Below are 17,343 nucleotides of genomic sequence, written 5' to 3'. Positions count from 1 at the left end.
TGGCAGTCGTTACGGGTAGTCAGAAGCCAGTAAGTCTGACACCAGTCTAACCAAGGGGTATCGGGTTGCCCGGGTAACTAGGTTGAGGAGGTCAGATAGGCAGTCGCTTCTCGTAAAGCAATGGTACTCAGCTGCATCCGGTTAGACTGGAAGCCGACCCCAACATGGATGGGAAAAAGGCTTAGCTGTCACTCATGTTGAGGAATAAATATTTAGAACTTTCAAACAGTAATAGTCTATACAATTTCTGAGGTGTATTATCTTGTTTTACCATGTTAAATAAGACAACTACTTTAAACTACAACCACAGAAAAGGCTAAACAAATAAAGATACTCACATCTAGCCATTGCAGACATAATCAGCGCATTATTTTCAGAAAAAGCTCTCTGCAACACCGGTCTACTCTTAACTCTATTCAACTCTGGACTCTGACAGTTAGATCGTCTTCTCTTAACAGCAATCTCATTCTCACTCCGCTCTACTCTCTTCTTATTCCTCTGAGCAACATTCGGACTCTCTAAAATAGAGAAGAGAGAGACTCTTGCCTTGCTCTCAGGGTTGAAGCTTAAACTACGGTTCAACGGTCTTCTTAAAAAGCTCTTTTCACTTAGAACGTTGGATTTAATCTGACCGGAGAGTAACTCATTGAAATTTGCTACTTTTGGTGAGTTCGATTCTTCTATTTCCAAAAATGGTTCCTCCAATTCTGATATGAAACCGCTTTCCATAGATGTTGTAGATTCCGTAGTATATAAACCGGTTTTTGGTAATGGTGACTGACTCAGCGATCCGATACTGGAGTCACTTTTCTCATGTCTTAGTTTAGTTGGTGTTTCAGAGAATTTTAAGGATTTCTTAGCAGCTTGTTTCTTGACTGCCGGTGAAGGGAATTCGAAGTCCTCTTCATCAAAGGTCAGCATCCTTGTGGCAGTGACCGCAGGCTTGTTAAAGCTCGTAGAAGCTTCATTGTCAGCTAACGGTGCTCCGAAGACAAAATTCCTTGACGTAACCTTTCTCGAAGAAGATGTACGTCCCCGAGATATGATATTGGGACTATCCGTGGATATGATTTCGTATTTGGAACATTCATCGAAGTTGTCCGCTTCGAATTCTTGTTCTAGATCGTGGAGGGTCTCAAAATCGTCCAGATCTTGGGTGATTTCCTTCTGTGGTACATAGAGGTCTTGTTTTGGTGATTTTGGGAGAGCGTGCGTGAAGTCCAGCTGGAAGTACAGAAAAGAGGAATGTTAGTTTTAAGAATTTTTTTTTGTGTGAGGGAAGAATGAAAGTCTTTGATTTTAAAGAGTATTTTGTACTTTTCAGAGTCATCATCATCCTCCGAACCTTTTCCCAACTATGTTGGGGTCGGCTTCCAGTCTAACCAGATTCAGCTGAGTACAGTCAGTGCTTTACAAGAATAGGCATGATGACAGTAATCAAAAATCATTAAAATAATATACTTATTAAATTAAACTTGAAGCTTGGAATATAAAACGCGCATTGTTTTCTTTATTAATAATGTGATTAATATGTATTTTTATAAAATAAAATTACGAAATAAGGCAATCCGCCATGATATCTTGAACACCAATCAGAGCTCGTGACGTCATTTCTCAAAACAACTCGCGCGAAAGCGCGCGAACGTCACATTTCGTTATTGTGAACTTCCACTGCGATCTTTGTTTTTAATTAATTAATTGTGTATAACACGAGTTATGGAGCCCGGATTTATCAAGGCAAACAGCGCTAATTTGCCTAGAATTGATATCATAATGCTGTGAGAGTTTTTGGCATCAAATAAAGATTTTTGTTCAGCTGAATTTAGAAATGTTAAAACTTCCATGTAAGTATACTAGTTTAATTAAAAAAAACTTCCATGTAAGTGTATTAGTTTAATTAAAAAAACTTCTATGTTAGAATCTAGAGAACTATGTAATAACTTACATCAAAGTGATCTTCACAAAAATAAAGTTGTACCCTGGGCAATATTGCTTTTGAATCTCGCCTTGCAAGTTTAAGCCACTTGTTTCGTATTTTTTTATTGTGAGGAACGTACACAAATAACTTATCAGGAGTTGTTTTGGATGTGTTCTTACACTGGGGGACCCCACAACACCTATGCACTTTCGAATTCATATTTAATAACACAAAAAACTTAATTATTGCACGAGCGTTGTTTACTTGCGTCTTGTAATTTCAGTCGTGACGTCACAAGTGACGACATGACACTGACAAGCGTTTTCGCGCCGGATTCAAAGTGGACAGAGAAAAATGCAATTATTTGATAAAAAAACTTCGCATTTTCTTAAAATTAATAATTTTTCATATAAAATAGACGTATACCTACATCATACAAAAGTATTTAAAAATTTGTCATCATGCCTATTGACTATCCGACCTCCTCAACCCAGTTACCTGGGCAACCCGATACCCCTTGGTTAGACTGGTAGAGTACTTTGAGATTATTTATAATGGTCCCACTGATACATAATTATTATTAACATCAAGTTAAGTTACTGAGAATTTGATAGCTACAGAAAACTTTAAACATGTATTCACCCATAGTTACTGGATCTACTAGAAAGTAATTTTTCTTTTATCCCATTGTTCATTAGTATAACAATTAGATACAAACTGGTAATACATAGCTTTCTAATCAGCCAAAACAGAATTGAAAACTGCTCACCTTAGTAGTTGACCAGTTAGTAACCTTCTCTCTCGTGGCCTCAAACCGGTCACCGAACAGGAAATCTCTAGTCTCCTCCTCAACATCCAGTTTCATGAACGTCTCACTCATCATCGGAGCATCATTCTCTTTATTCGACATCCTGAACCGAGTCCGTTCCTCCATGACCTTGGTAATCCTTGACCGTTTAACCCTCGTTGACAACGGTGAGTTCTTTGAAACCGGTGAATTCTGGTTTAAGAACGGTGATTGATTTAGGAACGGTGATGACCGGTTTAGTAATGGTGAGTTTATAGCTTGTAATGGTGATTTGAAAGGTTTAGGTGAATTTGTCAGCGGTGATTTCAGTCTGTCTAACGGTGATTTCGGTACTTGTATTTCTCCTAATATTCTTCTTTTGGTGGGCGTGTAGATTGGTGATAGTGGTGATTTTGTGAAGTCGATAGTGTGTGGGTTCATTTTAATTTTATAGTTGTTTGTTAGTGAATCTTCTTGTTTTCGCTTCGTGCCATTGTTTCCGGAATTTATTTTGAAGTTTTCGGTGATCAATCTGGAATGAAAGAAAGGATGGATGTTAGTTTTATTTGTATTTACATTTTAATTGACTTCCTATAAAAGAGGAGGTTCTCAATTCAAAAGTTAAGAAGTAAGTAAGATTGTAACAGTATTATAGGTGAAGGGACTGCCTGTCTGACCTCCTCAACTGGGCAACTTGATACTCTTAGTAAAACTGGTTGTCAGATGACATGAATTTTAAGGCAGTGTGCAACAATCCTATCGAAAATTCCTAACAAAAATACCATGAATATATTCAAGATGAAATAGTCTTATTTATATACTTTTGTAAGTTAAAACAATTGAGGGAAAATACAAAACTCTAAAACATAATAATTATACTATACAGGTTTTTAACTCTAAAAAATAAATATAGGAAAACAGTAACAATGGCGGTAACCAGCTGATGCAATATAAAGGTAAATACACATTTAGGGTGAAAAATAAATCAATCAAAAATAACACAGAAATGATAGTTTAAAGGTTCTTACATCATTTTCTCAGGGTTTCGAACTATATTTTACCCTTAACTAACCCATAGGTCATGGGACCATAGCTTACAAGCTTTTTACTGACTAAAGACGATATGAGAACTTTTTGTAAAGGAACTCCGCCGAAATTGTTAACAAAGACACACGATCACCCCTTTGGTTTTTTTTTGTCATATAACCTATCTATACTCGTAAATACATCGATGTAACTGGTTCTACGTACCGGTAAACCCTTTTGCGAGCCCTTGCGGCATTATTGTACACTTATTTCGAGTAAAAAATTATAACAATACACTTTGACGAAAGTTTATATTAACCTCTGCAGTCACAGGTTTTACACTGAATTCTCGTGCGAAACTTATGGAACACGTTTCTAAAACACTTGTACACGACACTTTTGAAGTTTTCTATTAGTTTTTAATAGAAATAATAGTAAAAAAGGGTAGATTTTGTTACTCAGTGAATCATCGCTTTCGGCGATTCGCGCGCTAAGGTTAGGTTTTAAATGTCAAATCTTGCGAGGTTAAGGTATTTAGTCATTCTGCCAACATAATGCTCATTTTGTACAAAAAAAAAGTTGTTATTCCTAATATATATTTCTGATACTAGTTTAAAATGTTTTATGTTAATTTAAAGATGGGAAGATTAATACTTATAAATCAAAATAAAATTATTGTAAAGTATTATATTTACATAATATATCGGTTATATTCTTTGTGTAAATAGATAATATATGAAGGATAAGGACGACTTCGATGCTTTAAGATGCTTATTTTAGTCTCTTTCATATTGTAATAGATAAAATAAATTAGTCGATCAATATTTAATTCAGTAGGGGCGCGTAATTTGAATTGATTTATGGATAAATCGTAACGGATTATTGAATTATTTTGTTACTTATTTAACGACTTTTAAAGCATTTTAATATTGTGAAGAAAAGTGTTTTTATAGGTTTTGAAAGGAATTAAATATGTAGTGAAATCACGGCTCACGGAGAACGAAACATTTTTTACTTTACTGACCAACAATTAGTAGAGTATCAAGTAATTAATAGAAAATTCTTAAACAATATTCCATGTAACTGGGCCACTTTCTTTGCTTCTGTTGATTGAACTTTTTTTATAATAATAGTGATGTAACTAACTCTTATCGACATACTTTTAGTAACCTAATTTAGTCGAATTTTTGTGTACAAGTAATTATTATCGAAGCTTTGTTTTTAGTCGTCGATAACACAGGAAATGTATAATTAATGTAATAATATAAAGTTATGTTGTTAATAACATTATTTTAATTGGATTTCCTCTTCATAGGCGAGAGATATTGCAAAAATAGAACTAGGTTATTCTTATAGACGACTTTATTTACAATTTACACGTCGATTGTGCCATTTTTTTAATATTTCAAAAAAAAGGTGGTTCTTAGTTTAACCAGTATGTTTGTACCGCCATTCCTTGAACAAGCGAGCTTTTCTCATACAGAGAAAAGTCCTGCGCTTTGCAGTGAGACGATTAAAAGGCTGATGATGATGAAGATATCCTTTTTATCCTTACACGAGAAATAGTTCCCTCAGGATGCGAAGTGAGGAAGTAAAGCATAGTATAGATAAAACTACACGTCATAATAACGACTTTTGTAGTTCCCAGCTTCAAAATAAACTGATAAAGTAACGGACTTCCTTATCATTTGGTGCTATTATTTATAAATAATACTGTTTATCATTCATTTTTTTGTTATTATTCGCTTTGTGCAAGGTTAGTTTCTCATTGATAATTTTTATTTAATAATTGCATTAACGATTTTTTTTTAGTTTGAAAAAATTGTTCGTTATTTTTGAGTCACATCCACGTTAAACATTGCTGTGTCTATATCATTTAGATATTTTGTAGCTTTTACCTCGAAATGACAACCAGTCTTACCAATGGATATTGGGTTGTCCGGGTAACTGGGTTGAGGCGGTCAGATATTCAGTCACTGCTTGTGGCACACTGGTACTCAGCTGCATCCAGTTAGACTGGAAACCGACCCCAACATAGTTGGGAAAGTAAGTAAGTAAGACTAGGCGAATGAGTAGATAAAATGATATTCAAGCTTTGGTTAATACCGATGTTTCAGTATTCGTCCGTTAGAAATATGATAACCAGTTCAGTAGTTACAGAGGTATTTCCTCATACATACAAAAGCAACTTTTTGCAGCTTTGCTAGATAATAATTTTTACCTATGAATGAATGACATCATTAACGAACTGGTTTATTCGATTTAATTTTTTTAGGATTTAGTGGTTTTATCTTTTTATCTAGGGAAGTACTGTTTCGTTTGCAGACCTTATTTTGCTAAAAGGGTAGAAAAGAATTTTTTTTGTTAAAAGCAATCCGATTTAAACTAATAGTATTTTAATCATATATGTAGCATTGTAATTTGTCATTGTGTTATGCGGAAAACTTATAAAACGGAATACATAAATTATTATTACAAATATTTGTATAAACACTTCCGGGATTGATTATGTCATGTGTGCAAAAATAGAATCATTATTAGTTTTATATTCTAAAAACATTTTTATCGACTACATCATCTGCTTAGCTTTTTCCCAACTATGTTGTAATCGGCTTCCAGTCTAACCGGATGTAGCTGAGTACCAGTGTTTTACACAGTGCTGTAGTACATAATATTATGCAGTTGCTAAAAGACTTGACAAAAGTTCGACCAATTTTAACCAATAAAACACATCACGAGGCTTCAGGCCACTCCCTAGTACAGTCAACTTCAGGTCTGTGGTAACAGTTTTATAGGAAAATCGTACTTATTACTATTGAGTTAAGGTGCATGACAATTACCACTGATGTGCGGTCTACTGTACTATCATCCTAAACATTACATCTCATGATCTCAAGTCAAGAGGTCGTAAACTCTAATTAACTCTAACTCTGACATCATCCAGTCTATCTAACTAGGCCATTCTCACTTGTTATAGATTACAAAGAACGCTTTATATACGCAGTTAGCATGAAGGTTTATCTAAAAGCAGTTCGGTTATGGCCTATGGCCGTGAATAAAAAAAAATATGATTAGAATTTTTGCCTGTTGTTTTGCAAATGAATTAAGGATGGATACTGGCCATGCAGGAGATACCTACTCGTATTTTACACAAGTTTATAGATACGGTAGACTGCACATCAGTGGTAACTGTCATGCACCTTAACTCAATAGTAATAAGTACTGAAGTTGACTGTATCTGCCACGATTTACCAATTTTTTCACAGTCAAAAATCAAAATACTATTCTCGAATGCAAAAAACCAGTTATATTAGTAAACACAAATTCAAAATAAGGTCACCAAACATCGATAAGCAGTTATCGATTCACGCCCGCACGTGCGACAAATAATCGACTAACATATAATGTTACATTTGTATTCGATACCCGATTATCGATATCGAACAGAGAGACTGCTAAAATGAAGATAGACATTAAAACCATCATCTTTTGATTATCATTTGATTGCTTGGAAGCTTTGGTATCCTGGTCATGTTTTAATCGATATAAAACACTGATACTCAGCTGCATGCGGTCGTACTGAAAGCCGAGTGAGGCAAATGATGACATTGGTCCTACTAAGTATTTTTCTATAAAATATAGCTGTGTACTTATTTATCTTCATAGTAGCAAATAGTTTCAAGGATTGCGTAGGTTTTCCTGTAGATAACATTAGCCCTATTGTTTACAGTTACACCTACTGTAACGGTTTTCTATGAATAGTGAACTAAATAGACGTATATTATTGTAGAGGTATACACATGTATATTTAAATAAATATATTTACAAGTAGGTAGTTTTTGCTATTTATTTGCCAAAAATAGGGATATTTCAGTATGTTAAGAAAAATAATATTTTCGTATTTTGGTTTCGTAGACAATTCAAAAACATGTCTCTTAACAGACTTTTAACGACTGTCACCCAACGTTGCATTCTTCATACAAAGACACTACAAGTGTCGTTTGTAACAAAAAAAAAAACCGGGAACGATTAAAAAAACAGGCTCCTCAAGAAATGCATAATGCAAGCCAAACACTGATTTGAATAAATACTCTTTTAATAACGAAATTCAACCTTAACGTTACAGCGTAACAGTTATTTTTGTGTAACCGTTATTTGGGTGGAACTAGTTATTGATATGTTAGTGAATAGACTGATCAATGCTTTCTCTAAAGGGTTGTGAAAGTCAAATTAGTTGAATCGATTAATAATCGACTAGACGTTACACAGAATAATTTGGTTAGTAAGTTTGTTTTTGGTATTTTGAATGATTCCACCTGCTTCTGTGGTGAACTAATTCCCGCAGATAAAAAATCCTTTCTATCTAACTATCTGAGTGACAATTTAAGTTGGTTCAGTGATTTTGACGTGTATACGAGACAGACAGACAGTTACTTTCGCGTTTATAATATTAGCAAGTATTTAAGCAGACGAGATAGTACATACAGATATTTATTGTGACACTCAAAAAAATCAAGTTCTTCTTTGACTGACAGAAATTACATAAGGGGTACAAATGTCTTGATTCCTTGCGAATCTTATGTAGTCCATATTAAATGCACTTTGTGCCAAGAACCCTCGTACAATGGGTGCATGAGAAGGGAAGTTTTTTCGTCAACGGTTAATCTTAACGGTTCCTGACCTCTGGGGTTGTACCGATATGAGCTCGCTTGTAATATTTATAAAGTTTTTTCGTGTGTGTGAAATTTTTACATCGTGTTATATTGTATTTAAAAAAATAATGTTTTTAGTAATAATTTGTAACTTTACTGCTGTTTTTTTTTTCTGCCAAATGCGGATTGCAAATTTTTGGAACACGCTTAGCCTTTACTCAACTATGTTGGGGTCGGCTTCCAGTCTTAACTGGATGCAGCTAAGTACCAGTGTGCTTCATGAAGCGACTGCCTATCTGACCTCTTCAACACAGTTACCCGGGCAACCCAATACCCCTTAGTAAGACAGGTCTTTAGTAATATCAACGCCTCAAAATCTCACCAAAAGCTGCGAAATGTCACAAAAACGACCGTTATTTTCTTCTTACATTATTTCAAAGGAAACACAGGTTAATATTACTTAAAGCAGGATGTTACACCATCTTTAGTTTGACCTTGGATCAACTATTACCATGTGGCACTCGGTTTTGAAACAAAAAACCTGTAGGCACGTTACGAGGAGTGAGTTCTGACGGGATGTTAGAATATTTGAAGATAATTGATTTTAGAGGCAATGGGATGTGAATTTCAAATGTGTCGTTGGTTTAACGAAAAAATATAAGGATGGATTGCACCATATAATTGTAACGATAACTAACCAATTCATGGAAACTACTGCCCGACTAAGATAAAATAAAGCCTATGTTTAGTCGGAAAGACTGTAGCTTTCCAACAGTGAAATAATTTTTCAAATCGGTTCAGTAGTTTTCGAGTCTTTAGGGTACAAACACACAAAATGTTTTAAAATAATCAGCTGTTAAACTTCTGATTTGCCAATAGAACGACGGTTGATCATCGTTACAGTTACATGGTGCAACTCACCGTAAGAATTCAAGATGCTAAATTAACTGTATTCGTTAGAACTATTGATTGTAATTTTAACAGCTGATCATTTTCAAAATCTTTAATAAATGCAATCAACACAAACTATATTAATTCCCCCCTTTTCAATCAAAACCACAGCGTTATCCTCTAATTAACTAGAAATCAGTATAAAAACAGCCAGCTGTTTAATAGTTCGATATCGCACGCACGCGCTACCCCAACTGTGCCGACTAATCGATATAGCCGTTAGAAACGGACGCACAACACTAGAGGGTGACGTTACGTTTAACTTCAACGTCAATATTTCTTTAAAAAGTATTTAAAATTTGAAAAATTGGACGTGAAAATTCTTAGTAAACTGTTGTTTAGTCGATTTGTATGATAATTTGATGAAAGGTGAATAAAGAAAGAAAGATGATTTATAAGAATAAATAATTTAATAAATAAGTTAAAAAAACAATAATTTCAATTTTAGCTAAGTTAATTTCATTTTTTATTTTTGATATTTAACTTTATTCGTATTTAGCAACTAAAATAATTAAAAGAATATAATGGATCATTAGCTATAAAATTAATAGTTACATTATTAACTAAGCCTACATTTATAACCACCCCCTCAATCAAAAAAAAAAACTAACACCCGCCATTTTTTTTTCTCCCCAAAAATCCGTTCCTTGACCTTTTAAGAAGTTTGTATAACTATTTTGAACTATTACCTTACACCTACTACAATACAATACTTATTGTAATATACACCTTAATATGATACAAATGGATTATAGTTTCTTATAACAATATTTATTATAAGCCATGCGTTGTATTATCAACCTTAAAGTTAACAAAATAAGATCTAAATTTCTCTAAAAATACATAAAATCCGTTGGGCACGTGCCGTGGGGGAGTAACAAAAGTTCCAAATTCAATTGTTCGAAAAAAAAATTGATATAAAGTGCAATCTTGGCGCGTGCCAAACAGATGCGAACTCCTTGGTGCATCCAGGCGGGTCAAGAATATTGTTGTTGAATGGAATGAAATGATAGTCTGTCATTTTGACAGTTGTGTAGATGTCAATAGTTCACGATTATGAAAGGTTGTGTAATTTAACGGTAAAACTACTGAACTGATTTTAATGCTGTGATGCAGATACGATAAGAATTTACTGTTGTCTTACTCAGGTTAGGCTGGGCGCTTAAATATCTCACACAGTTACTCAATCATAAATCTTTCCTCTAAAAAATGGCTTACCATACAAATCAATTTCCACTAACATAATATTATATTTTTATACTCTAAATAAATATATTTATATAGCCCCAACACCCCCGTTGTAACAATACGCCTCTATCGATCGGTAACGGTCTCAACTTGGCTGTACGCTCGTGTCCCGTGCCTCGCGTGCGGGTGTAAAAAAGTTCCGTTTGCGCGGGTCGGTCTATGGCAGTTTAACATTAGAATTTGTTTACATATTTACGTAAATACATGTTCTAATGCCTATTAATGAGATTTCAAAGGAAAAATGTCTTCTTAAAACAAAATTTATTAAAATAAGGCTGTAAAAACAGTTTTGTAGCGGTATCTTACTACTAGAATGTACTAACGGCCGATCGCATAAGAATTTGACATGTTCTAGGACTAATGTCAGAATTTTATCTCTAGTAGGCAAAACAATAGATATAATATTGGGAACTCATATAATTATGGTTTAAAACTCAATTAAGGGATAGAAATAACGTTTTCTAACTCTCAAAATCTATTTTTTTTTCTCTAATAAAATATGCAAAACAAGTTGAAAAAGGGTTGAAATACTCATAACACATGTTCGTTCAATACACTGCTATCATTAATTCATTGAATGAAAGTGAATGGGATGCGTTCAATTGAACGTTTTTATTACGCGCACGTGCGCTTCCGTTTCCGGACGAAACGGGAATAGTCCTTGACCTTTTTAATCGATTAAAAAAAAAGAAGGTCCACTGTCTTGTCTTTGACAAACAAAAAAATAAAACCGACTTCAATAATATGACCCAAAATTTCTCCAGGTCTGAAAAATATACTACGACTCAGCCGTACGCGGGTCAATCGCGCACAAACAATCATACAAATACAGCTCAAACTGAGAACCTCCTTTTTCGAAATCGCTAAAATATTTTTTTTCAATGATAAGCATCATCAGACAAATAAATAAACAAATTAACATTTCTATCTTTAATTTCAAATTTATTTTAAAACAGTCAGCATACGATTAGACTGGGAGCCGACCCCAACATAGTTGGGTAAAGGCTAGGCAGATGATGAGTTTAGCATTCGATTAATTTCTAATCGATATGCTAAATCGAATCGAAATGGCAGCTACAAATCATTTCGATAGCTAATCTTATCGTGGATACCATCTGCTTCTTTAAGTATAAAAAAAAATATTTTGCCATGTAAGGATAAAATACATGTTTTAAGTTCTGCTGTTTTCTTGGAAGTTCGTGTGTATTTAAGTAGATAATATAGCCTTTTCCCAACTATGTTTGGGTCGGCTTCCAGTCTGACTGGCTGCAGCTGAGAACCAGAACGTATTTTTAACTTACGTAGATTTTGTGAAAACTGTTAGAAATAACAACAAATCCTAACCTCAAAAAAAAAATCGCAAACGTCAAAAAAACACTTTCCCGCGCTCACTGACAACTGACAGACATAGACCATAGACCATAGACACATAATGCCACTACCACACATCTCAAGACGGCGCGTGCTACACATCTGCTTGCAAGTGCAGCTGCAGAACACAATAGACAAATTGGCTAGCCAGTTCCTTCCTTAAAACTTCCCCTTCGATTTTATAGATTTTTTTCGCTAAATCTTATTAAGATTTTGATCCGATGCAACGGTATGGATTATTGTTATACTTTTTTCTTCTTGAAGGCAGATGACCGTAAGAAAGAACCGTTAGTAGGTTTATTAAGACTATCGTTTGAAAATTTATGGTTTGTATGTAGGAAAAGGCTGTGGGAATTTTATTACTAGACTTAGGGTCTTACGGGCCCTTGGGCATATCTTCAATAGTGGACCTCTTGTTTAACTAAAATATTTTATTGGTAATCCTCAAAACCTACCTGAAATCATGAAGCATACTGAAATACCACATTTTATAACTTTTACTGACTTAGCCAATGTCAACCTGTAGATACACATAGTAAACGTCCACCAGCGGTTTCACCCGCGTCCCAACGGAAACTATGTACCTACTTATTGCACCCAAAACCGTTCAAACCAAGACACCGGAAAATCAGATAGCTGCTCAGCAGTTTCCAAGATTGTCCTCGAAACATAATATTGAGGGCAATACGCACCGGAGCTTGAATCCTGACCGCTTACCAACTTCCTGCATGTGTGTAATGATATAGTAAGGAGTGACCACAGGATGTGTCTTCAGACTAGAGTGTGAAGTCGGTGTTACTTGTGGTATGTGGAAATGTAGGCTGTAATATAGAGGGATAATATGGCTTTATGTATGTGAAAGAATTTTTAAAATTGGTTGTGTAGTTTCTGAGATAAGCCTCTCTTCTCTTTATAAGACCCATCCCAATATTATAGAGACGGATTGAACCTTCATGAAGGATATATCACACTTTTAAAACATCAAAATAAGGTGGTTAACTTCAAAAACAGTTCGTATATCTAAACCCAAAAGTCCTTGAAACCATAAAGTTTACGAACCCATAAACACCAGTGTTTAAGCATTACAAAGTGCTACATTAGTAACATCTGCCAACTATGTAAAACAATATTTGATTGGGCGCAGTCACGCAATTTTTCATATTGGCCGCGTCCGCCATATGTTGCTCGCGACGCGGGAGCGAAGCCGGGAGGTCTCCGCCATCTTTGATTTTGTTTAAAAATCGAAGTGCTCTCGTTACGGTTTAGTTTTGTAGTAAATGGGTAACTTATTTGCAGTGGCAGAGGACTTTCAGCTATTATTAATTCTTTGCGAGTTCTTGTCAAATAACTTTGCCAATCTGCAGACAGCCGTTTGACACCTTGCGCTTTTCGCAGCTGAGTTGACAGCTGTCGAGAAAAAACTTCAACCATTAAGGAACAATTTCCATAAACACATACTCTTTACACACATTGTATTCCAAAAATAGAACCTTGCAAATCAATATTACACCCCCAACCACCAAAGCGGATGAAACCACTAAAAAGTTTTTACTAAATAAATAATAGTTTAAAAAAAACTAAAAAACACGCTTTTTATAGAAAACCGAACTAAAAAGTAGCAAATAAATTTTAATGAATTTAAATTAAGAAAATAGTGTTCAAAATTTCAATGAATATAAATTAATAATAGTGTGAATACAAAAAAAATATTTAAAAAAGCGTGGGGTGCTTTTTAAGGTCATATCGAAATGAAAATCACTCTACTCATATCTGTCAATAAAATATTTATAACTATTGACACCATGCACCCCACGCTTTTTAAACGGTTTTATTTAGCTTACCCCGTTTGTTTTATTTATTATTTATTCATTCTTGGGTCAAATTTAGTAATTCAAATTTCACCCTCTTCCTGTCAACCGATTAATTTGAAATTTTGTATACACCTTTAATTCCGATGACAATACAATATAGTAATATCAATAACATTGTAAATCCAATATGGCCGCCGGCACAAAATGGCGGATAACGTAGATTTTATCAATCCCATCAATATGGGTATCAAATGAAAGGGCTCAACAAGCAGAATACAATATACTATAAAAAATTGAAATCCAAGATGGCGGCCGCTACAAAATGGCGGATAACGTAGGTTTTATCAATCCCATCAATATGGGTATCAAATGAAAGTTCTCAACCAGTAGAATACAATGTACTATATAAAATTAAAATCCAAGATGGCGGCCTCTACAAAATGGCGGATAACTTAGGTTTTATAAATCCCATCAACATGGGTATCAAATGAAAGTTCTCAACCAGTAGAATACAATGTACTATATAAAATTAAAATCCAAGATGGCGGCCTCTACAAAATGGCGGATAACTTAAGTTTTATAAATCCCATCAACATGGGTATCAAATGAAAGGTCTCAACAAGTAGAATACAATTTACTATGCAAAATTGAAATCTAAGATGGCGGATAACGTAGGTTTTATCAATCCCATCAATATGGGTATCAAATGAAAGGGCTCAACAAACAGAATACAATATACTATAAAAAATTAAATCCAAGATGGCGGCCGCTATAAAATGGCGGATAACGTAGGTTTTATCAATCCCATCAACATGGGTATCAAATGAAAGGTCTCAACAAGTAGAATACAATTTACTATGCAAAATTGAAATCTAAGATGGCCGCCGCTACCAAATGGCTGATAACAATTTTTTATCAATCCCACCAATACGGGTATCAAATGAAAGGGCTTCACAAGTAGAAAACTGTCAGTAACTCCAGCGGGGCCCAACAGGGCCAAGGCCTGCCTGGGCTGCGAGATTGTTCGAAAGAGTTACCGCGGCCCTGGTACATAAAAGGCCTACGACGGAACAAAACGGTTTCTAGTCAAGAGTCTGACACTCCCTCACCGCTGCTGACCCACAGCAGGAGAGGTCATGTGATGATTTTTGGGGTTGTTAAAAAAAAAAGTATCTGGAAGGGCTATGTATTGAGGAATTAGATTGTAATAAATTGTCAGGTAAGAGACCGTGTAATAATGATACACTAAATGAATTAGATAGAATGAGGAATATTCGGTACGCATTTTCATTAAATACTAAAAACTAGAAAATAAAAAATCGGTAAAAAAACTTTTAAGTTAAACGGTTTTATCTTATGTGCACTGAAAACTAGAAAATAAAAAAATAGTTACTTACCTGTCAACCTACGTAGGTGGTCCCGGTCATATTAAACTAAAATAAAAACGTGGGGCCCCTGTGAAATCCTACCTATGGCAAAGCATATCTTTATACTTTGGTAGATCATGAGCTCGGCGTTCGCTGGTGAAGCCGCTACGGCTGATTATTGATTGTCAAAATCTCCAGTTACGATTATAGTAAGTCGATGCAATCCACACCTATTATACCTCTAGAAGAAAGTACTACAGCAATAGTTAATGGGCCCCACGTTTTTATTTTAGTTTAATATGACCGGGACCACCTACGTAGGTTGACAGGTAAGTAACTATTTTTTTATTTTCTAGTTTTCAGTGCACATAAGATAAAACCGTTTAACTTAAAAGTTTTTTTACCGATTTTTTTTTAAATATTTTTTTTGTATTCACACTATTATTAATTTATATTCATTGAAATTTTGAACACTATTTTCTTAATTTAAATTCATTAAAATTTATTTGCTACTTTTTAGTTCGGTTTTCTATAAAAAGCGTGTTTTTTAGTTTTTTTAAAACTATTATTTATTTTCTACTTTTTAGTTTGGATTATTTATAATAGCTTTTTAATTTTAAACTATTGCACGACTCGCGATGCGAAGCATCAGAGAGTGCTTTACGATCGAAAAAAATTTTTCGCCTTATTTTGGCAACTATTTTTAGTATTATAGCCTTGTTAGTTAAAGGAATCAAGATATTTTGCATTTTCTGTTTTTTAGTTTGTTTTTTTTTTTTTAAAGTAGATTTAGTTTTTTTTTAAACTATTATTTGTTTTGTAGAATTAAAATTCTCTTTAGTATACAAAAATTTGACAATATTAGAGAAAACGGCTAAAGATAATTATTGGAAATAAAAATTAACAACGAGTCCTGCCTTATCGACTGTTGTTTCCTAGCTAAGCTACTAGGTGATCTGCTGACCTACTAGTACACAAGATGGGGTGATGATAAATAAAACCGCCTCTGTGCACTGTTCTATGCTGGTATATTAAAGTCTTACAAAAAAAAACATTTTGTCTTAGAGTATCGCTTGTAACGAAACCATAGCGCGCATTTAAACGCGACAACGCCATCTATCGAGCGAGTAGGAAGCATTCAAATGTTAGTCGCAAACATACCGCCCACCAAGGACGTTCCTTCAGTAACGTCCTTGGTGGGCGAAAATGAACTAAGGATGAACTATACTTAAAAACATTTGAACTACATAATTTGCACTTGTACTGTATACATTAAATTCGAACAAAATTTACACATTATGACTCATATATACATAATAAATATAACAATTTGACCTTATACTAACAAAGTTTAAATATGAATAACAATATTATCTTAAAATAATTAACATAGATATGGAAAGACAATTTAACAATATTGTGATTTTGTACATTTGATCTAAAAGTAAAGTAGTAAATATTTGTTGTATACTTGATTTTAAACATATGTAAAGTGTAAATTTCTTCTAAAATAACATGCGTAAAACATAAAACTTATTCAACTACGGGTAAAATACATATTTTGGATGTTGGTCTCTTGATGGTTGAAGATTTGGTGCGTAACGTGACAACACGGGTGATATTACCAATAGTTGTCACTATCCATACAAGTGGGAGGTTCTCATCAATACAAAGAATATAAGTCCAAACGAGGTATTTTACATATTCAGTTGTCGAGTTCCCTCGACTTTCTCTGGTCTCCATCATCAGGTCAGCTCCCAACCTTCACTGTTGCATAGGTCTTGTCAATACAAATAATTTAAGCCCAAACACGAGGTAGTTTACATATTCAGTTGTCGAGTTCCCTCGACTTTCTCTGGTCTCCATCATCAGGTCAGCTTCAAACCTTCACTGTTGCAAAGGTCTTGTCAATACAAATAATTTAAGCCCAAACACGAGGTAGTTTACATATTCAGTTGTCGAGTTCCCTGGACCCTCTCTGGTCTCCATCATCAGGTCAGCTCCAAATCTTCACAGTTGAATAGTGCTTTTAGGCGTACACCTGAGTGTCAAGTTTTTACCCTATGTATGCCTACAACTTTCGAAGGTTGCCCTCGATTTCTCAGGGTTTCCATCATCAGATCCTGACCTGATGACTATGGGACCAACTGGCAGCTATTCCGAGTCGAACAAAAAAAGAATCACGTAGATCGGTCTATAAACCTCGGAGTAA

General features: G+C 34.5%; 1 protein-coding gene across 1 annotated transcript in view; it reads right to left on the bottom strand.

Moving 5' to 3' along the window:
• The window catches only part of LOC124644423 (M-phase inducer phosphatase-like), a 44,341-nt gene that overhangs the window by 4,104 nt on the left and 22,894 nt on the right, over positions 1-17,343 (bottom strand). Inside the window, exons 2-3 of the mRNA XM_047183763.1 lie at positions 2,688-3,237; positions 339-1,224 (exon numbers count right to left, since the gene is read on the bottom strand). Of these exons, the coding sequence (XP_047039719.1) occupies positions 339-1,224; positions 2,688-3,237 (1,436 nt within the window). The remainder of the gene's footprint in view (positions 1-338; positions 1,225-2,687; positions 3,238-17,343) is intronic.

The sequence above is a fragment of the Helicoverpa zea genome, chromosome 30 (assembly GCF_022581195.2).
Source record: "Helicoverpa zea isolate HzStark_Cry1AcR chromosome 30, ilHelZeax1.1, whole genome shotgun sequence".
NCBI lineage: Eukaryota > Metazoa > Arthropoda > Insecta > Lepidoptera > Noctuidae > Helicoverpa > Helicoverpa zea.
Note: the sequence above shows the minus strand (reverse complement) of the source record. Positions and strands in the feature narration are given on the sequence as shown.